General features: G+C 37.8%; 1 protein-coding gene across 3 annotated transcripts in view; it reads right to left on the bottom strand.

The window, feature by feature from the left end:
• The window catches only part of CEP128 (centrosomal protein 128), a 504,131-nt gene that overhangs the window by 71,164 nt on the left and 405,794 nt on the right, over positions 1-27,173 (bottom strand). For 2 of the 3 annotated variants that reach the window (XM_023185111.1, XM_023185121.1), the window contains 2 exons: positions 20,059-20,108; positions 8,597-8,686 (listed from right to left, as the gene is read on the bottom strand). In XM_023185111.1, coding sequence (XP_023040879.1) covers positions 8,597-8,686; positions 20,059-20,108 — 140 coding nt within the window. The remainder of the gene's footprint in view (positions 1-8,596; positions 8,687-20,058; positions 20,109-27,173) is intronic. The other variant, XM_026455590.1, reaches the window with a different exon arrangement.

Genomic DNA, 27,173 nt, shown 5'->3' with positions numbered 1-27,173 from the left:
ATAAAAATAAAATAAAAGAACTAGAGGAAATATGTGGAATTTGGATTTTTAAAAATAAAATTAACTAATCATCTAAAGAAGCATAATGGTTCATACTGAGTGTCAACTTGACTGGATACAAGGATGCAGGGTGTTGATCCTGGGTGTGTCTGTGGGGTGTTACCAAAGGAGATTAGCATTTGAGTCAGTGGGCTGAGGAAGGCAGACCCACTGTTAATCTGGTGGGCACAATCTAATCAGCTGCTGGTGAATATAAAGCAGGCAGAGAAATGTGAAAGGGGAGACTGGCCTAGCCTCCCAGCCTACAGCTTTCTCCTGTGCTGGATGCTTCCTGCCATCGAACACTGGACTCCAAGTTCTTCAGTTATGGGGCTTGGACTGGCTCTCCTTGCTCCTCAGCTTGCAGACAGCCTATTGTGGGGCCTTGTGATCGTGTAACTTAATACTTAATAACTCCCATTTATATACATATATATATGTATATACATGTGTGTGTATATATATGTATATACATGTATATATGTGTGTGTGTGTGTGTGTATATATCTCCTACTAATTCTACGCCTCTAAGAGAACTTTGACTAATACAAGAAGTAAAGAGAGAAAAATGGTGCATAGAATGACTCAGCCCAGGTCTCTTGTGGTCCTGCAGGGACCCACATAGACCTATGACACTTAGAAGCAGAATGAACTCGGCCCCTACTGGCATTCTCTCAGTATCACATGAAATAGAAGGCTCACTTCTAAAGAGTTCTGCAAACTAACTTCCAGCAATCAGACTGGGAAACAGTTGAACATTTCCACCCTATAAATATTTGGCTATGTGGGCATGAATTAAATGAATACATTATGCAAAATTAGCCCAAAGCAGACTGTTTCTAGCAATATAATCTGTTTAACTGCATTTTGTTGGCATACTTAAGAGGGCCTCACCCTTACCCTCATAATTTTCATAAAATAACTGCTATTTTGTTGGTGACTTGTATATTGTCACATTTGAGCACTTCATAATAAATGCGTATGATGCCTCAAGGGGGTTTTGATCTATTGTTGCCAGGCATCTTATTCATTGTGCATCTGGGACAAAAACCATTCAGCAATACTTTAACATCCTTTGCAGATTGAACAGAACCTCATTAGATGCCTTATACAGAGAGAAACAGCCTTTGGGCAGTATCATATTTATATGAACCATCTTGGAAGGCTGAAAATATTTACAGCCCTATTTGAGCCTTAAGTTTACCTTATACCATGGGTTTGTGGGTTGTTATTAGTTAAGATTGACATATTTTAAAAGCATACCTAGAGCTGCTTTTAATATTTTAAATTTTCATATAATGTCAAAACAGAACAGAATTAAACTGTCTGTCCTAATTCCTATCTTGGTGTTTAGCAAAGACAAACTGATAGCATTGTAAGTTGTGTATGAGTCCCTTCATTTTACTTAATTTTTTATTTTAAAGGAAATATGTGCCTAGTTTTTGTGACTATGGAGTCAAATCGTCAAGACAACTCCATTTTATTGAAATATGAAGGTCAAATACACACACACACACACACACACACACACATATATACATACACTTTTTTTTTCTTTTTTTGAGATGGAGTCTCACTCTGTCACCCAGGCTGGGGTGCAGTGGCGTGATCTTGGCTCACTGCAAGCTCCACCTCCCGGGTTCACTCCATTCCCCTGCCTCAGCCTCCCGAGGAGCTGGCACTATAGGTGCCTGCCACAATGCCTGGCTAATTTTTTTTTTTTTATTTTTAGTAGAGACGGGGTTTCACCATGTTAGCCAGGATGGTCTCAATCTCCCAACCTCATGATCTGCCCACCTTGTCCTCCCAAAGTGCAATAAATAAATATATTTGAATCCACTTTAGTTATGTTTGTTTCCTATAACCTACTCTATTCAAAAATGGTACTGAGATAGTTTTCAATAAAAAAATTGTATGCCAAAAAACATGAGAAAATTAGAGAAATAGAAAATTTAGTTCATTAACCTGACTTTCAATAATTCAATATGCCAAACAACAACAGCTAATAAGGTACCAACCATTGTAGTCAATTACTGATTCTGTCTAAATTATAGTTTTCAGTCTCAATTGTAGACTGTAAATAAACAGAAATTATTGCTAGTCTTTATGAACTTCTTACTTGATTTTAAAATTTAAAAAATGCATTTTGAAAACTTAAGTGGTTATGGCTGACACTGTTTTATATAAAAAATTATGCTACTGTGTATCATTACTCTCAGCGGAAAATAAGCCTAGAACAGTGTAGCTTTTCTTTCCTTTCTTTTTTTTTTTTTTTGGAGATAGAGTCTCCCTCTGTCATTCGGGCTAGAGTGCAGTGTCACAGTCAGAGCTCACTGCAGCCTCTATCTTCCAAGCTCAAGTGATCCTCCCACCTCAGCCTACCAAGTAGCTGGGAGTATAGGTGTGCACCACCACACCCAGCTAATTTTTTTTTTACTTTTTGTAGAGATGGGATCTCACTATGTTACCCAGGGTGGTCTTGTACTGCTGGGCTCAAGCAATCCTCCTGCCTCGGCCTCCCCAAATGCTGGGATTACAGGCATGAACCACCATACCCAGGTCATTATTGTAGCTTTGATATGCTTCATGATTAAAAAAGAAAAAGCCAGTATATGTCCTAGAATGAACATATAATTACAACAAAATAAATTATATCTCCATAATCTCTCCCATTTTACCCAGAGCTGCCTTTGTAATTTTTCCCCCTTTTTCTTTAATCTACAATTTTCATTTAAACAGATTTAAATTCAATCTGCAGGTTCATTACTCCACCCACACTTCCAAACCACCAATCCCTGAACCCCACTCTCAACATGCTCCCAAGACTTAATCCTGAAAAGAAAAGCATTGCTAGAACAATGAAAGGGCATTAGGAGGTAGGAGAAGCAGAGAGGGAAGACCACCTCCAGGAAATAATGAAGATACTTCCATGCCATTTCAGATGGTTTTAATAAATCAGTGGCTCTTACTTTGTAGTAATAGACTTTGAGAGTCTAATAAAACTTGACATTCTCCCTAGGAAAATGTACATTATATACAACACACATATATAATTTTATATATACTTTTTGGGGTAATGCAGACTCTTTGAAGCCTACCCATGGGCCGCCAAGTCTTTTTTTTTTTTTTTTTTTTTTGAGATGGAGTCTCACTCTGTTGCCCAGGCTGGAGTGCAGTGGCACAATCTCGGCTCACTGCAACCTCTGCCTCCTGGATTTAAGTGATTCTCCTGCCTCAGTTCCCAAGTAGCTGGGACTACAGGTGCGTGCCACCACACCCAGCTAATTTTTTTTGTATTGTTAGTAGAGACAGGGTTTCACTGTGTTAGCCAAGATGGTCTTGATCTCCCGTCCTCGTGATCCGCCCGCCTCAGCCTCCCATAGTGCTGGGATTACAGACGTGAGTCACCGCTCCCAGCCCAAGTCTTTTTATTCCAAATAAAAACACCTAAAATAAGACATAAGAATATTATAAAAATAAATTATTATATTACACTAAATGCATTTATTTCTTCTTTATGAAACATGCCTAGATAAATAACCTCAGTAACAAAGAAATAAACAATTATGACTATAACTAAGGGCTCTTATAGGGCAGAAGTAAAAATGTAAAATTCTAAGTAGGAGTGAAGTGTTAAACAAAAAACAAAGGAAAAATTTTCTTCAAATACTTGGAAGAAAAGAGCTTTCTGGGAAAAAGCCTGTTTTGCTGCTATTGTTTACATGTGATTGGATAGTCCCTTTTCTATTATTCTTTAGTTCTAAGAAAGGGAAAGTTCACGAAACACCTAAATTGACACAAATATTTTTAAAAATCTTTGCCCTTAATGACTGTACATGTAGTCACTGCATAGACTTTGAATGACAACGGAGGGGCGCTAACAGCTGTTCTTACCAATAAGTGAATATTACACTTTCTAAGTAAAAATAATGTGGCTACACATCATGTTTTAATTTGTTCTGGGTTTGACAGATCAGGTGAGGAAAAGCCATACGATATAGGCTTCCCTCAATATACAAATTATTTTGGGGGAAGCCTATAGCATGTATACTATAAAGAGATGTATTTTAACTTTTGAGGTTAATGAGGTTTTGAAACTGCCTTTGCAAAATTATAACTGAGGAAATTATGACAGTGACAGAAATTAAACCTAACTGACTCTATCTTGCTTCTTTCTAATCCTTAAGCTGACCTTGTTCATTCCTGGGTGTTGGCTGAACTAACTTTGGGAAGGAATTCAGTTCATGGTTTGACTCTGAAACAAAATTGATAACCGCCCTTTACCGAAACGACTTTCTTCTTGTCTGGGGTCCAGTCTGCCTTTGCAGGACTAACAAATTAGCTACAAGATTAGAAATTTAGGCCAGGCACAGTGGCTCACATCTGTAATTCCAGCACTTTGGGAGGCTGAGGTAGGTGGATCACCAGAGTTCAGGAGTTTGAGACCAGCCTGGCTAACATGGCTAAACCCTGTCCCTACTAAAAAATATGCAAATTTGGCGGGCGTAGTGGCAAGCACCTGTAATCCCAGCTACTCGGGAGGCTGAGGCAGGAGAATTGCTTGAACCCAGGAGGTGGAGGTTGCAGTAAGCTGAGATCACACCATTGTACTCCAGCCTGGGCGACAGGAGCAAAACAATGTCTCAAAAAAAAAAAAAAAAAAAAAAAAAAGGAAAGAAAAAGAAAAGAAAAGAAAAAAGAAATTACAATTTGGGGGTCATGCAGCCTCTGGCTTTCAGAGTCTGAACCTCCCCAAATTGCTCCTGTGGATAACATCATTATTGCATAAACCTAAGATCAGTGCTTGAGATAGTTTACAGACCCTGCACTGGATGGATCAGCTGACACCACCCACACCAGTAATCTGGCCCAACCAGTTCTGCCCTCCCACCCAAAAACCGAAGACATTAAGATAACTGAACTTTAACCCCCTATGATTCCTTCTCCAGTCTGACCAATCAGCACTCCCCACTTCCCAAGTTTTTAAGGGTAATTTGGTGAGCCCCTACTCACCAAATTATCTTTAAAAACTCTGATCCCCGAATGCCTGGGGAGACTGATTTGAGTAATAAAACTCCAGTCTCTTGCACAGCCGGCTCTGCGTGAATTACTCTTTCACCATTGCAATTCCCCTGTCTTGATAAATAGGCTCTATCTAAGCAGCTGGCAAGGTGAACCCATTGGGTGGATACAGTTTGTAACTAGCCTTAAGCTGTATATATTCATTTACTACCACAGTGAAGTGTACTTTAGAATTTAGGAATGGACCAAGGCAAATTCATTAATATCACTGGAGATGAGCAAATATTTGTAGGCTGTTAGGAAATGAGCATTAAATGGATGATTTGTTATCAGAATATCTAATCATTAAAAGTTTATCTGACTCAGCTGAGCTAATCAGCCACATCGATTCATCCATCACATCTCAGAGATGAATTAGAAGCTCATAGGTCTAAATAATAAGAATTCTTCTGCCTCTGGTGAGTACAGTTGAAAGGTGTAGTGACTTTATTTTATCATAATCAGCATTTTCCAAGAATGCTTTAAATATATCATTAGCATATGAAAAAGCATAACACTGGCATAAAAACGTAACAAGAGTCTTCTACCTTTTCCAGGTCTTAGAAGCTTAAAGAGTATAGAATAATTCTGGCAACTTCTCTGGGACTTAGGTACCATGATGGACATACCCACATTGAGGACTCCCTACCATCACTATTGTAAAATACAAAGCCTGTCTTCTGGAAGAAAAAGCCACTCAGCTTCACCCAAAGAGACCACTGCATGGCGTTCTTCCTTCCAATGTCAACTCTGTTTAATCCACACTCCCATTTTACCTGCTACTTCCTAAATAAATCCTATAGAATGAAATACAAATATGTATGTATTTTCTCCTCAGCATTCTCCCATGACAATCCACTACATTTAAAAAATTTGTCAGTCATTCTTAATTAAAAGAGCTAGAAATCATTTTATTTGAAATTATTTGAATACATTTAAAATGGTATTCTTTGCCAAACTTTAAGATAATGAAAAGGAAAAGGCTTTGATTAATCATCACACACAAAAGGTCAGCATTTCATATAGTGATTTAAAATAAATTAAAACAAAATAGAGATAAAAATCACTATCTCAATGTAGCAACATCAAAAAAGCTTTAAAATATAGCACAAGTTGGCTTTGAATATACCAAATGCGTCTGTGATTTATATATAAAATTGTATGCTATCTATTACAAGTCAGTGAAAGAAGTTAGTGTATACATCAAATACTCCAGGATGGGTGGCATTGGAACAGCTTGCACTGGTTTCCCAATCATCCTGTGTTCACTGTAACCATCATTAGATACCTGTGGTCAATTTCTGTTAATTCATTTCACTGGCTGCTTATGTGCATTTTCAAACAACCTACTTCAGCGTCTAAAGTAACACAACACACATATTGAAGAAAAAGCAAAACAAAACAGCAAGGCTTAAAGATTTTGTCTGAAAAGTTGTCAAGAAAAAAACAAACAAACAAAAAACCCAACGTTTTGACTTAGGAAGAAAAGCCAATTTAAAGTGGTATGTCATGTTCTAGCCTACAGGAGGCCCAGTAATGGTTCTTGTTGCCTGATTTTCAACCTGGGTGTGGCAAATCTCTGATAGAACTACAAGCAGAAACAATCACAGGATTTAAAAACAGACTCACAGTGGGTGATCCACATTTCCAATATGTTCTCTCATTTACTACCATTGCCTTGTCAGAGACCTGAGGGCAGCCAGTTGTTCTTCTGTAGCTTTCTTCTGCTGTGTTCTCTGGTTGGTGTTTTAGTTTGTGGTTTCATTATGAGGAGATTACTGACCATTATACTTCAGTTTTGACATTGTTCAGGAAAGGCTGTGGTTGTATTTATACTGAAGTGGGGTATGTGTATGGGTTTGTGGGCTGAAAAATGCAAGTGGGGTAAAGAAAGAAGATGAAGAGAAAGATACAGAAATGGGGGTCTATTGGTTTGCTTGGACAGATTTCAGACTGGAAAATACAGCCTGAGAGGCAAGGTAGGGTTTTATTTAAAATCCCTGTAAGTACTTCTAGGTAGCTGTATGAAACTGACACCAAAAATTCTGAGACTACCCTTTAAATTTCAAATCACAAAGCAAAGCAATGAGCTTTCTTTTTCTTATTTTCCTTTAAAATAATCATTTCAAGATTCTTCCTTTAAAGTACAATGTAATATGCTGCATAGGTGTGTGCTATAGAATATCACTACAGACAAAATGAAGGGCAAGGGACAGAATTATCTTTCTCCAGGGACTGTCAAATACTCCAGTGAAACTCCTCATAACAAGTAACAAAGGTGAGTGACATCTGGACTGGAGAACAACTAAAGATTATTTGCAGATAAAATAAAGACTATAATGGTGGCTAGGGGCAATGCAAAGGACAACCGGTGCAATTTCAGATGCTAACTGTCCCCACAAAGAGATGGAGAAAGAGGAATTGAGGAGTACCAGGAGAAGGCCAACAACTCAGAAACCAGCACACTGTATATTTTTCAAGGATTTACATTAACAAAAATAAAGTACATGATGCCAGTTGTGAGGTTAGTCATATATCAATGGAATATGCTCTGAACTACTATGCAAATCATATTGCAAGAGTGATTATGGCATAATTTACGAGCAGGCTTGTGTCATGCAGAACTTGTGGGAAATAAGAGGGTATGCTTCATTTTCAGGTACACAAAGCGTTCTGCATCTGACTGCCACTGAATATAGCTGGTCTAATGAGACTCCCTGAGGCTGACATCTCCTTCGTTTCCCCGAAGGGCACATATCTCCTGGGCTTCTAGGTGAAAAAGTTTACAGAGAAACCCATATAACCACAGAATCCTTCCTCCCACGCCGTGTTCTCCTGAGTCTTTGAATTACAGCACTGGGTTGTTGACTATGATGCATGTCACACAGCTGAGTCATTAAATGCTGCAAGTAAATAGTCCACCTTGGGAATTAAATGACTTACCTTTGGGCAATTCCAGTAATCCACAACATAATTTACATGCAGAGTCATTTACAGGAACCAATGCACAAGGAACATTGTAATGGAGACTCTTTCTTTCCCATCACTCCCATATTCTTTCCATGTGATTCTGTGTTCAGTTACCTCTCAGCATTCTACACTAGAGGGACCGCTGATGAGGATGATCAACGTCGAAGCAGAAAGTCTTAAACTAACACAATGGCTGAGATGGGGTAGCTTTTTCTTGCTTCTTAAATCAGTTTGACTGAGATTAAAACTATTATTAATCTCCATTTCCCAACACACACGCACAGGTAAGAAGGGAAATGTAGCTAAATAATTTAAAATAACTTCAGATTATCCGCCCTCTGATAATCAATGGTGCACTCTTCTTTCTACGAACAACGAGGGAAGAAAAACCCAACAATTAAGTTTTTAGCTGCACTTCTGGGAAGCATACATGAAGGCTGACTTATCCTATATGCACTAAAATAAAGCAGATGTGTGTTAACTATTCAGTTCCAAATATCCTAAATATTCCTATGAAATACTTAACTGCTTTTTCTTCCAATTGAGCTTCACTCTGATTTCTCACTGCAGTCTGACTAGCATCTTCCCAAGGTGGAAGTTTAAACAGTAGCTTCGGCTGTTTGAGAGAGATGTGAGTTATGAAAAAGACTTGGAACGCTCTATCATCTTAAAGTAATTGAAAATGTTATAAATAATAATAGCTATAAAAACAGCACTAATTTGACTATAATAATTTCAAACAAATTTCTAAATTTCTGCCTTTAGAGAAAATGATATGATGTAGTACTTTTAAAATGGTCCCCCAAATAATTCTTACCCAAATTAAAGTCAGAAATTTTAGGGAAATTATTACTTTAAATTTAAAACATTTTACTTTTCAGGACTGTAAATAAAGAGTAGTGATTTAGCTCAAAGCATCTTCAACTATATAGGTTTCAAAATCATCCCTGGAAGTAAGTGATCCTAAATTCCAAAGTCTATAAATGAAGGAGTAAACTGGATGAGAGTTTGTTAATAGCTCTGCCTGGACAGTTTTCACTGGTAATGACAGCTACTCTCAGCACTCACAACCTTACCTGTGGATAACGGAAAGCTGATACAGTGTGGTTGTAGGAGATCAGAAAAGTCTGATTACTCACAATTATAATTCCTTTCCATTTACCAAATTATTTCAAATTCTACCAACAGAAATGTATTATTTGAGGAAAAACTCAAAAAATTATTCTTATTAGACTCTCCCTATGCCAGTTAACCGTTAAACTAGTTCATTCTAAAGCAGGTAAGCAAAGTCCAGGTAGGCACCTGTTGTTATAGGCCCATTATCTGAAAATGGTCTTTACATGTTTATTTGGTTGAAAACAATTAAAGCAATAATAATATTGCATAACATAAAATTACCTAGACAAGTTGGTCAGCTTACATCCCTATGAAGAGGTAACATTTGAGCTGAAACCTAAAAGATAGAAATGAGCCAGCCACTGAAAGAACTAAAGGAAAAGTATTACCGAGAGAGGCAGATGCAAATATCCTGGGACAGGAATGGGTTTCCTTAATTTCAAGAACAAAAGGGACACTGGTATGTGTTATGTCTATTAATGAAAGCATCCCTTTATATTACCAGTACCATACAAATCAAAACTATTTATTGTAAGTTTAATTGCCAAAATTGCATTGGGTACTTTTAACATATGTTCTTATTTTTTATTTGTTTTTTTGAGACGGAGTCTTGCTCTGTCACCCAGGCTGGAGTGCAGTGGCACGATCTTGGCTCACTGCAACCTCCGCTTCCTGGGTTCAAGCGATTCCCCTGCCTCGGCCTCCTGAGTGAGTAGCTGGGACTACAAATGTGCGTCACCACGCCTGGCTAATTTTTGGTATTTTAGTAGAGACGAGGTTTTACCATGTTAGCCAGGATGGTCTTGATCTCCTGACCTGGGGATCCACCCGCCCAGCCTCCCAAAGTGCTGGGATTACAGGTGTGAGTCACTGCACCTGACCCATATGTTCTTACTTCTAATGTTCACAAAAACTTCCAGTAGGAGGATATCATTAATTTCACTCATTTAAAGTCAGGAACATAGACTTCAAACACATTGTGTTGAAGTTCACGTTGTGATTAAACGTGGGGGGTGGGGAGGGGGTGCTGGTCTGTAATCCAGCTCCATCTGACTCAAAACAGTCTATACTAACCTCAAAATCAAATTAAAAATCATGAGTGTGTGTGTGTGCGTGTGTGTATTTTTTCTACTTAACAGCTCAGCAAAATGGAACTAATGGAAATACCATATGCATACAGTGAGGTTTTAAGAGCAAAGAGACAATAAATTCTTTTTTTTATTAGCATCAGGGCGATTTTGTGGTTTTGCATGGTAGAGGTTAGGGGATGTACTGGGTAACTGCTCTGAAGCCCCTTCCTTAAAGTATGCCAAAACAGACTTCCAGAACCTCATTTTTAACAGACATTAGGTAACAGTGTAATAAAACATACTGTATCAATAAAATTTAATGTCCAAATAAAAAAATTATTTGTATACATTTTTATATTTATTTCACTATATAATAAAGGGGATATTATATTGTGGCCATATGCCTTTTCTAAGTAAGTTGCAACTCCTTACTTACTCTGGGTCTGACATCAGGGCAGCTGAAGCACATGCAGTCAGTATCACTGGGGAAACAGCACAAAAAAGGACTGAGGAAAGCAAAGACCTAAACTTAATTAGCTTTAATATTCTGCAGCTAAATGACACCTATATTGTGCTGGTCCCCGTTTTTTTGGATCTGGACTGTAGGGGTTGAGATTCACCACTGAGACCATATATGGCCTCTGTGCTTCAATCCCTGTTTCATTCGTGACCAATTTATTAGCTCTTTTCTCACAGTGAAATGAGAACTAGGGATTTCTATTACAACCAGAATGTAGTAAAGGCATTGAATCTCTTGTAGGTACTATTTTCTATTTTACTTTATGGGCAAATACAGAAATATTGCTAACAGGCATTACATGTTATTTATTAACATGCTAATAAGAATTCACACATTTAAAAGTAAACATTAAACTTCTAACAAATTAAATCTAGAAGAGTACGTGTAATGCAGAGACTCTGGAAAAGGAATGTACTTTAGAATCAATTTTTAAAAAGTAAAATAATCAACTGATTTTAATAGAAGTAAAAAGTATAAGAGGAGATGCTTATTAGTCATTTTTTCCAGCTCATTTTAGTTTTATCACTTTTTGCACAATTTAAAATTTATGGAAACATTCTAATGCGGAATTTAATTTTTGCCAGAATATTTTGAACTTGGTTGAAAACTGAAATTGAAGAAGAAGGAAAAAAAAAATGGAAGAAATTGAAAGAACAAGAGGCCAGGATCTTAAGCAATCAGAACAAAAAAAAAGAAAGGTGAAGAGATTCTGTTTTTCATTGCTCTTGAGTTAAGTATAGTAGAATAGAAGTCAAGCAAGTTCAAAAACAAGTACTAGTTCTCTCACTTACTGGCTGAGGAAGCTATGAGTCTCGGCGACATTATCCATAAAATTAGAATAGTAGTTATGGACCTTGGAAGATTGTTGTGAGTAATAATTTACATAAATTTAGCAGTTTTACCACAGTGTATGACACAAAGAATTGCTTGGTTTCATGTGTGACTTTTTCCCTCTCCTTTGACACACAGACCATCTCCCTTTGGGCTGATTTAGCACAATCCTGATGGGAGTTAGCAAATGCTAAATAAGTATTTGTTAGCAGATTGAAGCATAAAATAAGTGAGTTTTCAAGATCCCAGACTGAGGAAATCCTCTGCAGTGCTTCTGTATATTCTGGAAAATCAGCTAGAGATTAGGCAGGGAGATGGCCTTAGAAGTGAGAACTACAGTGTCCTTTAATTATGTATTATTAGTACTTAGGATCTCAGAGATTTGTTTCATGAGTCAATGGAAATGTGTTTCAACCAGAAAGGTATTATCGCTGAGCATTTATTTCCAAATCTGTTGCACGCTGTAGTCATTACTTAGAATATTGTGTTTTACAATTGTCATTGTTATCCAGAGATAGATGATAAAATGGATTAACATGGATATTTGCCCAAAGTTTGAGGTCTGTCTAGGGATGTGCTGTGAGAGGTATAAGCAATGTACTGTAAAATATTATGCGGAATGATCTTGAAGTGATCACTTATGTTCTGCAACACAAATGAGATTGCCGCAAATTACAGGGTGCCCACTGACTCGGGACTGGCAAAAACTCCCAGATAAACTTAAGACTGAAACATCATACTGTGTTGAGATTTGAAAAAAAAGAAAAAAAAAAAAAACAAGAAAACATATGCTGCTATCTACATAAGCCCCAGTGCCCATGAAGCCCAGAGCTCAGACTCTTGACAGTTGAACCAAGGTATGTTTTCTGGAAGCATTGCTTTTCCCAAAGTCAACTGTAAAGGGGATGGTGTATGAAGATGCGTCAAATCATCTTCCCCCGGTGGGAGGAATTTACCAATTCTGTAAAACACACTCAGGTCACTTTGTTTGTTTGTTTATTTGTTTGTTTTGCTCTGTTGGCCAGGCTGGAATGCAATGGTGCGATCTCGGCTCACTGTAACCTCTGCCTCTCAGGTTCAAGCGATTCTCCTGGCTCAGCCTCCCGAGTAGCTCGGATTATAGGTATGGGCTACCACGCCTGACTAATTTTTTGTATTTTTTTTTTTTTTAGTAGAGATGGGGTTTCATCAGGTTGGTCAGGCTGGTCTCGAACTCCTGACCTCAGGTGATCTACCCACCTAGGCCTCTCAAAGTGCTGGGATTACAGGCATGAGCCACCTCGCCCAGCCTTTTTTACTGCGAACTTTTAAAATAAACTTTCTGTCACAGAGAAATATTTGGGCTTTTGAGCTCAAAGACTATGCTTTGATTTTGCATTTTAACAATGTTTCCAAATGATGTGTGTTTTTTTAGAAGCTTTTTTAGAAGCTTAATTCAAGGAGACTGCTGAGTCCTGGCGACTTGTGCTTTTCATCCCACTGGATAAACAGAACCAGGCACGTTTTTATATTTCTTTTATTCTCAAAGGAAAATGACCTAGTCAATCAACTTCGATATATTCAGGCACAAGAATACTTCTTTCACAGGGTATTCTATTTTTAAGTTTTATACTGTCATAAATTTGGGGTTAATATTAAGTTGCAAATTTCAGATAAAACAGAGTGACAAAGTTTAATGATCACTAAAACTTCAGTGGAATCCACTTTCCTGAGAGTGGGTCCCTGCTCTCATGAGGCTTCTTGACCCAGTAAATTGAAGGGTGTAAATCTAATTGGCTGAGACCCTGTTTGACTCCAAGGCAGACTGCTAATGTGTTCTTTCTGGTGGAACTTTGTACCAAATTTAAGGTTTGGTAAGTCTGTTCACCTTTGGAGAAAATAGAGATTTAAATGAGCTGTTAAGTCACCTCTGCCTGAAAGTGGCAAAGGGTAGCCCAACCTTCCATTCTCACAACACTGTATCTTGTTTTGTTTATGCCATTGCTTAGAACAATTATTTTTAAATCACATTTCAGAAGAAGACATAGAGAAATGTAGTTATTTGCCTAGGCTTTGAGGAATGCACCTTCAGAAGAATACCTGGGTATGCATTACATTTTGGTTTCCAGAATGATAAAAATTCTGTCATAACTCTCATGAGTCATCTTAGGAGTGGGTAGGGACTGTATTACTTTCTAGTTTAATGAAACCTTAAACAGTTAATCCCAATTTATCAATTTATTCAAATCAAGACTTCCAAAAATGTACTTTAGTATCTCCCAAGAAAATGGGAATTTCTGGGGAAATGAATTACTTCAGTCCTTTCTGAGATCCAGTGGGAGAGCAGAGCGTTCACCGCCACCCTCATCCTTCTAAAGCAACTCTGAGGGAACTCTAAAAGGGACTCGCAGCTGCCCCACCCTGCATTTCCACCTGCAATCTCTAAAAGTACTGGTTATGGGCATTCTATAGTCTGGCAGAAAAGACTGACAGCAAAAGCACAGAAATTATCCAGCTGGTCAATCAATAGCCCAGTTTCTCACATGGTTTCCTTACCAGGGGGATTAGCCATCTACTGGGTACTGAGAGGTTCATGCACTATCTTGCTAGCTTCTGGGAGGGTAATTTATTTGCTAATGACAGGCACATTATTTGGTGGCTTTTCCTGCCCAGTTTATCTCCAACTGTTGTGCCTGACAACTCTACACTGGCATTCTTTATATTATAATACCCTAATATTAATATTTATTAAGTTTGTTCCAAAAGAACCAAGAAGGCATATTCTGTTTTTTTCCTTGAAACACTGTGTTGCCACAGGCTACTCCATAAGTAGCTGAAATAAATAATGGCTGGGGAAAAGATTCTCTTCTCCTTACTGCTCATTTCAAATGTTTTTGCCTAAGCACTACTGAGGTCACAAAAACAAAATCTAACACCTGTCCCTCCACAGTACTAAAAAGAAACGGTACTAAAAAGAAAATCAAACCCTTCAAGTGGGAGATTCCAGACTATTTTTCAAAGTCAACTGATAGAGAAATTAAATATGATTATGGGTTATCTGAAAAACAGCATGGCACTAATGACATTTAATATCTTCCAGGCAGAGCTTCTGGAATGTCTCAGAAAAATCAGTCACTTAAATATATATATTCAAGATTGTATATATTTTTATAGATTTTATTATAGATTTACATAATACAATATTATATATAAATTTGTAATTAAAATCTATTATATATTATATGAAATATTCATATACATGTATATATACACAAAATCTGTAAACCCATTGTTAAAAATTAAGGATTAGTTCATTTCTAATAAAATTTCTAATAATGATACCAAATAAAAATGTGTCCAAAAATACTTGTGACAACATTTAGATTACAGGTTCTACAACTAAAATGTTTCCTTTCTCCTCCTAAAATAATGAGATTGATATTTACATGTAGCCCAATAATCCATTTAATTATTGCCGTATCATGACTTTTTTTTCGATTTTTCATTATATTTAACAGCTGGCCAAAGATATACTACTACTTCCTTCAGCATAATCTGACAAAAATATGAATATGAATTTCAGAGTTGACCATGGCAGGGGGAAGGTAAGAAAAGGGCAAGGGTAGAAGGTGGCGAAGAGGGAAGGAGGAGCCCCATGGGGGCAGAGACCTTCTTTGACTCATTTATTGCTTTATCCCTAAGCATGCAGCATCATGTCTGACACACAGTAGGTGTAAACAGTCACTGTGTAGAATTAATATTTATTACGACCTGTCAGGCACCAAAGTTTTCACATTTCTTACGGTAGCTAATCCTCTCAAGAGTCCTATGAAATCAGTATTATTATTATCCTTAATTTACAATATCTATATATTGTGCTGACACAAAACAACCTACCAATGGCTTAGTATGAAAGGAAAATGAAGAGTAAAAATCATGTTCATAATCATCTAGTTTTAACTCATTTCAAATAAAATGAAGAGAGATGACTGGAAGTTACTGAATGACTCATTTCAAATAAAATGAAAAGAGAGATGACCAGTAAGTTATCATATGAGTAAAGGCACATGAGTTTTGCAGAGAGTCTGTTTTGTGACTGTCATAGGACCCACTGTGAAGCTTTCATAACTAAGCACGATACTAACTCTCCATGTGTGTTGCACTTTAGGGAAAGGTGAACCAGGTAGACTGGTATTTAAAAAAATAAAAACACGAAACAGCAGCAATACCTACCACTATTAGCCATCACCAGCAAGGTGTCAAGTCACTGAATACAATTCAACTAAATCAGGAAAAATGGATTACCTTGTGTGTCTATTTTAAAGTTTCGGCTGATCTTGAGAGGAATGAAAAAGGGATTTGCTTGTTTCAACGTAGCTCAAAATATGCAAATAAAACTCTGATACTGCACTACACATTTATAGTCAAAGACAATACTTTGTTTTTAAGAGGAGCAGTACACAATGTAACTGCAAATGAATGTCACACACACAAAAAGGAGCCAGACAATGTTAAGCTCCAATGAAGAATTTTGGTAATTACAAGTTGTATTGTAAAAATCACTGTCAAACATGCTTGTCTTCATTGTTTGTGATTCCCCTTAAGATTGAAAATGCTCTCTTCCCTGTGGCTCTGCTCCCTCTGTCGTTTTATCCTTTTCCACTGCTTACTACCACTCATGTGAAATTACTCCTGCGTGTATGTGTGTGTGTGTTTGTGTGTTTGTGTGTGTCTGTGTCTGTACAGGAATGGCAGAATTTGGATGTCTCTCCCTCAAAAATTTAAACAAAAAATGAACTCTAGGACAAGACAGGGATTGGTGTTGTTTTTTAATGGGTGGATCTTGAGGAGACCCAGGAATAGGAGCTATATAAATAAGAGACCAGTAGGGTGGCATTCATTTGTTTATTTAGTAAACAGAAAATTACTGAGTACCTACTAAGATGAGGCACTGTGCTAAGTAGTGGACGTACGGAAAAGTGAAAGACGTGAGAGTTGATTGACAGGTATGACAGGAAATTACAGTTCATTGAAAGGTAAATTTTTGTTTTGAAACCTAAACCCCATAGCTAAATGGATCCAAGAATTGAACAAATATTTATTCAGTTCTGTTGATGATCTTCCCCTTGAAATATTCTTTTGCTAAACTTCATAGCACTATGTGTTCCTGAAATTATTTCCTTTATGTCTTAGATTCCTTTGCAAGATTTTCATCCTTAGCCTGTTGTTTAAATGTTGGTGTTTCCTAGGGTTCTGGCCTAGGATTTCATTTCTCCTCATTCTAAATACTCCCCTGGGAGTTCACATTCGCTGTGTGACTTTTAGTATCATTCCTATGATATGGACAACAGATATGATGGCATCAAATTCTGCATGTTCAGATCAAACACCTTCTGAGCTCCAGACTCATATGAACCAACCTTAACATCACCTTCCGGACATTTTAAAATATCAAAAACTGAATGGATCAGCTTCCTCCTATATCACTGACGAGCACAACTATCTGTAAAGCTGCTGAATCGAGAAATCCAAGAATCATTCTTAACTCCTTCCCTTTTACTTCCTAACACCCAATCTCAAAGTTCCATGGGCTTTATATTCTAAAACATAGTAAGAAGTCACCCACTCCTCTTCATGCTCTCTGATGCCACCCAATCCAGGTCACCATCATCTCTTGCCGAGAGTCTCACAAACATCTGCTTAATTGGTCTCCCTGGTTTCGATCTTGCCTGCCTCTAATTATTTTTCACATTACAGCCAGGTATCTCTTTAAAATGCAGACTTACCATATTGTTCTCTTATTTCAAACCCTTTTCCAATTTCTCATATACTGAAGGTAAAGTCCAAACTCCTCCACAAGGTCTTTAAGACCTCCGTTTACTTAAAACGTTCTCGTTTTGCTGCCCCTCTCTCAGATGCTACATTCCAATATACTAAACTTTCAGTTCCTTAGACGTGAAACTGCGCTCTTTTACCCTAGGCCTTCCCCTATCCTTTCTACTGCTGAAAACTTTTATCTTCACTGTAAACGTGCCTAGCTAACTCCTAGTTATCATTCCAACATTGGCTTTCTTTGGAAAGCCTACTTGGATTGCCACCCCACTCCAGTTTAACCTACCTCAACTGTACTTAATTCCCTTTCAGTTCTGTCAACCTACACTTACCTATGACAAACAAGGACAGATGTTCTTACGATATGTTCCCACAGTCACTTATACTTTTCCTTTAATATGATTTTTGAGCATTTTATTATAAAAACTGATTTTTATAGTCTTCACTAATTGTAATAGAGAGGGCAACAAGTCGTCCAGTATACACAGCTTGCCTTTGTATCCCTAGCACCTGGTACAGTGGTGTGCACAGAATCGGTGCTTGGTAAGTGTTTGTTCAATGAGTAAATAGAGTACCTCATTTATAGGAAATTGGAAAGGGTTTAGAGCTAAATAAAATACCCCCTACCCCTAATGAGAATAGCATAAAATGCAGAATGTCTGTTATACATAATTATAAGATGATAATGAGTAAATAAAATTGACTCCAATTTGGATACATGAGGATGTGTTAACATTGTAAATTGGAATTAAATATTTAGCTCTCCCTTCTGGGATCATCTAATCCACACTAAACACTTCTGGAAGACAATTTTATGATTTTCTATTATAGATGAGAAAACAGGCACAGCAAAGTTAATTGAGTTATCCAAGGTTACCCAGTGAATCAGAAACAGAGCCAGGTACTATTGTGTCATTGTAGGATTTCAGCCTATATACTTGAATAGTATTCTCCAAACTATCATCTCTGATATTCATATGTGAATATAGAAATCAGGAATATAGGCACTTTTCCACAGATTTTCCTCTAACCGTTAACATTAAAGGCTTTCTGTGATATGCTTCTGTACTCTTGTACATTCCGAGAGTTCCTTCTTTATTCATAATACAGTGTTAATATCAGGCACCAGTTACCGCTACAAAGTGTCAACATTTAACTCTTCTGCTCTGGGACATCATATTACACATTCTCCAACTATAAATGTCCATAGCTAGTTGGCTGGTGCATTCTATTGCACTGGATGGACATTTCAGTAGAAAATGCTGCTAGTATTTAATAAACATTTGAGAAGAAACATAGGCTATTAAATTTAATGAGATTACTAGTTCCAACATTTGTACTGTGAAAGAAAAAATTACTTGTGCTGCCATTTCAAAAGGCCAGATATACACTCAATAAGTATGTTTATATATATTATTCTGGGTAAACACAACACATAACCACAATGCCTAAAAAGACTTTCTCAATATACACATTTAGGGTACAAAGAGCTACGCTTTTTGTAAACAACAAGCATTGGTGATATTAGTTTCACAGAGATAGGCAGGTCAAGTATACACTTGAGATTCTTCCTAGCCCCAGACTAGACTAACCAATGCTCTTTTTTTTTTAATACATATATACCTAAATATAGTACGAGATGTTAAAATAATCTAATCTGTACAAAACTGCAGCTAACATGTACCATTTTTATTAGATGTATAAACTATGCTTCCTCTGCATTTTCAGATCAATTATATAATTTTCTCTTAATGGATATACCATCAAGTAGAAGAATCCCCAATCACAGAACATTTCCCTTGCTCTTTGGACTTTATGTGGCCTATCTTTCATTTGCCAAAAGCAAAAATCTTTACCCTTAAAGCACTCAAACCAGCTCATTACATCACTCTCCAGTCTTGCCTTGTAGCTCCAGGCCAATGAAGAACTCTAAATGTCCAAAGTATTTACTGTTCTTAATCCCCAACGTGACATTAAGTGAATTGGTTCTGTCATGGGAATATAACTGATTATGTTCCCCCTAATAAAGACAGACACTTGAGTTAGCCATTTGTAAGTTAGCCAATGTGAAGGGAAGAGAGAACTGTCAGATGTCAACTTAACATCCATTGCTCACGGAAGTGTCAATTAAAATTCGAGTGGAATCTTTCTAACACAATTTCCCAGCCCAAGAAATGTGAATAAACCTCTACTGAATTGAGAGGCTGTATAAGGCAATCTTAAGCTCTATTTATGTGTTAATTGGTTGGTCATTGGTAGATGACACCCATGGGGTCAGAATACTTTTGACTTTCACTTGAAAATGTAGATTCCATGAATTCATCCTCATTCATCAGTCCTGTTTTGAGGGAAATGACTATGAAGGCATACTGTCTTCATTTCCCAATGCTGCAGTTCCTGTTATGCTATACCAAGGAATAAACTTTCCTATCAAAAGTAGCATAGATGCTGATTTAGCTTCCTGCTTTAGATCACTGCTCTCAGAGACTTCTAAAGGAAGCAAATTCCAACTTTATAGTTCTGACATTGTCCTTGTCACCCCATTTGCTATACCAGCATGAATGTGACAACAATAAAGGATAAAAGAGCAAAACACAAATGCTTTCATACCAAGGATTCTTGCCCTATTTAAGAATTTACCTGCAGAGATCCCATTTCTTCATCTTTTCTTTGGGTCTCTTCCAGTAGATCTGTAACAAGAAAGTAAAATACCCATCAAAATACAATGTAAAACTGAGTTGCCTCTTATCATTAAATGCAGTTCAGCCAGTAGCTTGTATAAACTGTTGCCTGAGAAGAGAATTTGATGTTTACGTGTGAGAAGCAATGTAAAAGAAACACCCTCTGATCCCAACTGATGACATGCAGAGCGCTGGAGCCTGCCAACTCTAAGCTAGCTGAGAAGCCCTGGGACATCTCTCAGCTTTACCTGACGTACCAAAGGATAATATTAAATCAATTAAAAATCTGTAATCATACCAATATTTTAGGAATTTTGGTCTCATGCTTATATAACTAAATGCTACAGAAAATTTCCTTTAAAAAAAAGAAAAGCCTTTTTCTTTTGAAAGAAAAATTAGAAACAAACCATTTGCCCTTAAAATAAGCTCCCAAGCCAAGTTCCACCCCTAGAGTGAATTTTTAAAACCAAATTAAAACACCCTGGAATAATAAGTGTTATTAATGGAAGTGGAACACCACCTCATCCATAAAGTCTTATTAATTATTGTTTCCCATTGAGAGGGTGGGATGCATTGAAGCTACATTTGACTAAGAGTTTGGCACCATCCCAGAGAAATTAGTGGTTGGAAGGGAAGGTCGTCAACTGAAGAGAGCTCTGTCTTAATGCATGTATACAGCCATGGTGTCTCAGTGCCCTACATTAATTTATGAACTTGCTATTAAGAAAACATATTTTCTGCCTGCAGCTATATCACCTTGTGCTATGATCTTATTATATCTCACAAACCTAAAGAGGACTAGGTTGAGTCAGAACTTGGATGAAAACTGGCAAGAAACACCTACAGCAGTGTATATTAATATGAGTATTTGCCTTACTCTCTCTTTGATATAGCTTACCAAGAGGCTGTTACATAAAAGGAAAATATAAGTTAGAGAAGCCTAATATGTATCCCAGAAAGGCAAACTCAAAATGTTTTAGCAAGTGCTATACTAGATATAGCAGGAAACAGTCATATAGTAAAGTGACAAAGTCATGCTGGTGTGTTGTAACTGGGCAGGCAATACACCAAAATTTCAGGAGACCTGGCAGATGACAGAACTGATGGTAATGATCCTTTGAGGCTGCACAGCTAAGAGGGTTACAGACGAGAGGTAAGCAATCTCCTGAAGACACAACATGCTAGGATTAAGGATAAGAGATTGTTTCTATTTTGTATGCTGTAGAGGAACTGACTTTGCTCCCAAAACCTCCCACAATCAGGTACATCAAAAAGTAAAAAGAGCAGACCAGTGCTTTAGGGTGTATTTTTAAAGGGGTTTTGATTGGCATATCAGGCTCTTTAGCTATAAGATACAGAAACCAACTTGGGGTATGGAAGAATGTTTAAGTGCCCTCAATCATTCCTCTTCCTGCATCCTCACCCATTTGCATTGCGGTTTTGTAGCTACTTCCATCAAGAGGCCATGCACATCTGCTTCACTTCTTGCATCTGGGCTGGCCTCCCGACTTGATTTGGTGAGTACAATATAGCTGAGGTAACTCTGTTTCAGTCTGGACTGAGGCTTTAAGAGACCTCACACATTTCCACTTTTTCATTTGGAACCCTGTCACTGACATCTGAATAGGCCCAGGCCAATCTGCTAGATGACGACAGACACATGGTCTAGGACTCTTCCCACCTCTGTCACCCTGCAGGTTGCCCCAGCTGCCAGCCAGAAAATGCCCAGAAGCAGAGTTGCCCAGTCAATCTCAGGATGACTACAGATGACTGAGATGGAAACCCAACTGAGACCAGACGAACTACCCAGCTGAGCCCAGTGTCAACTCTAACTCACAGAACCAGGAGCTAAATAAATGGAATTCTGGAGTGGTTTGGTACCTGGTACTTGCCATCTGATAGCGATGAGTTGCTAACTGAATAACATGTACTTAGAAGTTATTAGAAGGTAACAAATAGATACACTGGAAAAGAGGATCCCAAATCTGAAGGGAGTAACAACTACAGCAGGTCTGGCTGGGTCGAGATGTGGGTAGGATGAGCTGATGAGCCAATGAGCATTTTATTCTGGGTTCCTCTAAACTTTATGTCATTCTACTCAAGATGAAAGTGTATAAAGAGAACAGCTACTGAGCCTAGCTTAGATCTCTTGCCTACTGCTTGGCTAGGGGAAAGTATGGAGTACTTTCATTGATAATCCCAAAAGGAGTGGACTTAGAAAGAATAGTTTCCAAATGCAAAATTAGGGTTCTGTAACAGGAGAAGGAACAACGGACATCAGGCAGGCCAACACAACAGATTTCTACACCACCTGATTTCAGTAAACTGTGTCCTTACCCCAACTCTCTTCAATATTTGTGAGACATAAGATCACTGCTGTGTTCCTATGAGGATGTGGCTACTTAGTTCCATTATTTCTGGATATTAGGAGGTTCTCAGAGCTTAGCCCTTTGTAATGAATTACATTGGTTAATGGTGCAGTGTAACTGGAGTAATATATAGTGGAGTTCATCAATCACAAAAGAAAACTAATCTTGTTTCTCCAGAGTCAACTTAGTATGGCAACTCCAAACACCTTAGATAAAACTTACTGGATCAATAATGAGTATCAGATCTTTTATGCAGCCAAACACAACTCACTCATCTGATAAAATATAGATGGAAAGAAGTCCAGTCTACTCACAGAACTTCATAAAATTATAGGAACTTAAAAATTATGTTCTCAGTTTTCTCCAAATACATACGGGTCATACTACTCTTCCGACAAATCTGATGCCAATGACAATGCTTGATTTGGGATAGCTGAATAAAAACAACCACAGAATTCCTAGAATTAGCATTTTAAATTTTAAATAAATATTCTCCTTGACTGACCATCTTGTATAAAGGGTATAAGCAGACACCTGTTTGGGGTTTTGTTTTTTTTTTTAGTTTGTGCCACATATCTTCCCTTTGAGAACTCCTGTTCTTCTCTTCCATGTGATTTCCATGAAACTTTTGGTCAAGAGGTCTAACTAACCTTTCCTACTGCAAAAGTAGGCCCAGGTTAGCAAGTCAGAGCATCTTATCCCCCTGAACATACGAGCTAAGCAACACCAGAGGTGTCCTTTTAGAGGATTAATATGGATGCCAGGAGAGAAATTTTTTCCTTCTGAAGCCACAGCTTATATTAGCCTGGCGTTTCGAAGTCTGTATTTTCTACTATGTTGAAGAAACTTATTAAGCAATGAGGCCGGCAAAGAAGAAATGAGAACCAAGAAACAGAATTGCTTGAGGACTACATCCACCCTTGACTGAAGGCTCCAAACCTCCTGGACTTCCAATACATAATTCTTCTTCTATTCTTTTTCTTAAATTAGCTTTTGTTGGATTACTGCCATTTTTTAAAGTCTCTAGGGATGTGGTTGTATTGAACCTTCTTATCTCTATTCAGAAGCCTAGAGAACTTAAGAGTTGAGAAGAACTTTCCAGTCCACCTTAAAATGTTTCATCCTACAACAAATATATGAAGACATGAGACTCAAAGAAATGCAGGTGGTTTGGCTGAGATCACCTAGTTAGTACAAAGCCACTTCCAGAGCTTTGCTCTTCTATCACCCTGCTCTGTTTAATCATGCTCTCATTTGTACCTCTCAATACTTAATTGCACCCTTCTCCATACTGACTTAAAAATAAAATACACACTTGTCTGTATTCTTCTGACCTGCTTTAAAAGTTCTCTGATGTCAAGTCAACAATCAGGGCGTCCATGACTTTTTTTTTTCTTTCTTTCTTTCTTCAGACAATGTCTCCTCTGATGCCCAAGCTGGAGTGCAGTGGTGTAATCTCGGCTCACTGCAACCTCCACCTCCTGGGTTCAAGCGATTCTCCTGCCTCAGCCTCCTGAGTAGCTGGGATTACAGGCACCACAGCCAGCACGCTTTGCTACTTTTTATATTTTTAGTAGAGACGGGGTTTCACCATGTTGGATGGGCTGGTCTTGAACTCCTGATCTCAAGTGATCCGCCCGCCTCGGCCTCCCAAAGTGCCGAGATTACAGGTGTGAGCCACTGCCTCTGGCCCATCCATATTTTACATCCATGTTCTCCTTAATTACTGCCTTTCTATGTTTGATATTTAACTTGTATCCCCAAAATTGCTCACTCCACCTACACCACTGTCGTATGCCACTGCTCACTTATTAGGTGCATTCATTGTTCAAGCACATGCATTTGGAATGATGAACAGGGTTATTAACCTGTGCTGATGAAATATGGCTACTGGGCATTGCTGAGAAGCATCACTCTACTGCAAACAGACAAAACATGAGAGAATATAGGTGAGACCCCTAGATAGTTGAAGTGACTTAATACTGTGATAACTGAGTGTGATTAGTATCCTTCATTATAATGAACAATCTTGTTTGTTCTTATCAGCATGGAAAGGGCTGAATGGCTGCTCTGCTCCCTCACTCACCACTGACATGTTCGTGTTTTCTTTTATTATTCTCTGGTTTGCTGTTCCATACAAATAGCAACTCAACTACCATGCAAGTTGCTGTGGTGAAATTTGCTTCCATCAACACTAGTTAATGAAAGATCTTTGGTAAAAAGGACAGCAGTCCTGTGTATTTTCCTCGGATTGGCTCCTTTTTCCATTTTTTTTTTTTTTTTTTTTTTTTTTTTTTTTTTTTTTGAGACAGAGTCTTGCTCTGTCGCCCAGGCTGGAGTGCAGTGGCGCGATCTTGGCTCACTGCAAGCTCCACCTCCCAGGTTCACATCATTCTCCAGCCTCAGCCTCCCGAGTAGCTGGGACTACAGGTGCCCGCCACCATGCCTGGCTAATTTTTTGTATTTTTAGTAGAGACAGGGTTTCACCATGTTAGCCATGATGGTCTCGATCTCCTGACCTTGTGATCTGCCCGCCTTGGCCTCCTGAAGTGCTGGGATTACAGGCATGAGCCACCGCACCTGGCCCCAATTTTTTAAATGAGCTGATACTCACTCATTATGACATAAAGTCATTAGAGGGAGAAAAAGCCATATAAAAAAGCAGAACATCATGAATGAGAATTGGATAATCCAGCTGTCCTGTTTTGTCTTGTTTCTGCTTTACATTTCTCTGGCACACTTAGGGTTAATATATCACAACCATGTTTTTGGCTAAGATAGTTTTATATCTCTTCCTCTGCAGTCTTTGCAACCAGTGATCTGGCTGTTAAAGGAGGTTTGACACTTTCTAGTGTTGATTTTGGTTTCTGGTAACCAAGAAGCAGATATATTGTTTGTTTATTTTCAAAAGGTGAGTCATATCCAGGTGTGTATGAGCAACTCACCCATCTAGTAACTTGAACCTTCCTAGGAAGACTGAAGATCAAACTGGGAAACGACTGCTTTTTTCTTTAACCATTCCTATAAAATGTCTCATCCATATTATAACTCAGCCCAGTTGATAATGGAGAGAAAGTTATAGAAACAGGGGCTTCTGACACAGCAACATTTATAACAACAACACTGGACAGAGTAACATTGGCAGCAGAATATGTTGAGTTACTGATTGCAGTTTAGAGAAAAGCATGGCTCTTGTAACTTACTGTAATTCAGTGCTCCTGTCCCGCGTTATTCTATGTGTCCCGGAATTTACCAAACACAGTAGATAATGCAAATTCTCAAAATAATTCAATATTTTATTAAAAAGCAAATTTATGCTATTTCTACTTGTGAGTGGCAGTCATATAATTTCATATAATGAAATTCATCAAACAAAGCAGCACATACAACCCTTACGAGCCTATAATGATGGACTTAGCCTTCTACCATTCTATTCCAGATACTCAAGACATTAGCTACATGTCAAAGATAATGTTCAGTTTCTCTTTTTCTTCCTTAGCTACCCAGTTATTGGAATCATTGACATTTTAGAAACAAGAGAACATAGAAATAATCTAATTGTAGGGTTCCTTCTTTTTCCCTTAAAGAAGTACAATTCTATCTTACAAGTGAAATCATATATACTTTCTAATGTAAATTATAAATAGGTAATTAAAAAAGTCGAGAAGGAGCTGCTTTCAAGGAAACCGAAGTGGAGGGCCTGGGGGCCAGCCCGCCAAGCTCCTTCCTATCCTTAGGTAGACCCCTGTGGTGGCATGGTGAAGCCACAAAGCTCCAAATTATCCTGACTGAAAGCTACTGATCTAATCTAGTGTCCCGGGGTTACACAGTGGAGGACTGAGTTCCGAGATCAAATGTCTCTGTCAATGTCACATAGCTAGTTAATGGTGCATCAGTCTGAGCCCAGGGCTTTTGAATCGGACCAGGGTCCAGTACTTTTTTTTTTTTCTTTACACAAAAGTGACTGCTGTGCTTTGACTCTCAAGATTTGTATTGAAATGACACAGTATTCCAATGCCTATGTATTTTCTAATGCCTCTCCAAACAGAAACAAAAGAAAACTTCATTAAAGCACTTGTGTAACATCGACAATCTGTGGGAAGATCTACAGTTACCAACTGTCCATGTTAAAATTCCTCAGTTTTCGAAGACAACATCTAAAAATATGGCTATGATGGAAAGCAAACACCTAGACACGTAAGAAGACAGTCGTTTCAGCAAGATATATTCAATATACAGCACACAGAAGATTTCACAAAATCAAACAGCAACACAAAATCTGTTTCAATGAATGACAGTTAGTTTCTCAGCTTAATACAACATTTGCCAGCAAATGTTTTTCCTATTTTATTGTACTAGTAAAGAAAAATAGAATAAAGGCATAACAATATGACTATATTAGCTCAAATACCTAAACAACAATCAAATGTGTTGGGCTTTCAGTTAATATATGTAAAACACTTAAAATAGTGCTTAGTATATAAGAAGCATTATATATGTATTTGCTCTCATTATTTTTTTAAAATCACCTTTAAATATCTCAGCTTAAATCAGGAAAATGTGCGAAACAGTTGTAATTTAAAACAAACAAGCAAAAAAGGCCTATTAGTAAACTTCTTTTACACGTCATCCATTATAAGTAGCTACATTATTTAGAACTCTGCCATATCTACTGCCACCCACTGGTACATATCTGGATATACCA

Source organism: Piliocolobus tephrosceles, chromosome 6, assembly GCF_002776525.5.
Source record: "Piliocolobus tephrosceles isolate RC106 chromosome 6, ASM277652v3, whole genome shotgun sequence".
Taxonomy (NCBI): domain Eukaryota; kingdom Metazoa; phylum Chordata; class Mammalia; order Primates; family Cercopithecidae; genus Piliocolobus; species Piliocolobus tephrosceles.
This window is presented reverse-complemented; position numbering and strand designations above follow the sequence as displayed.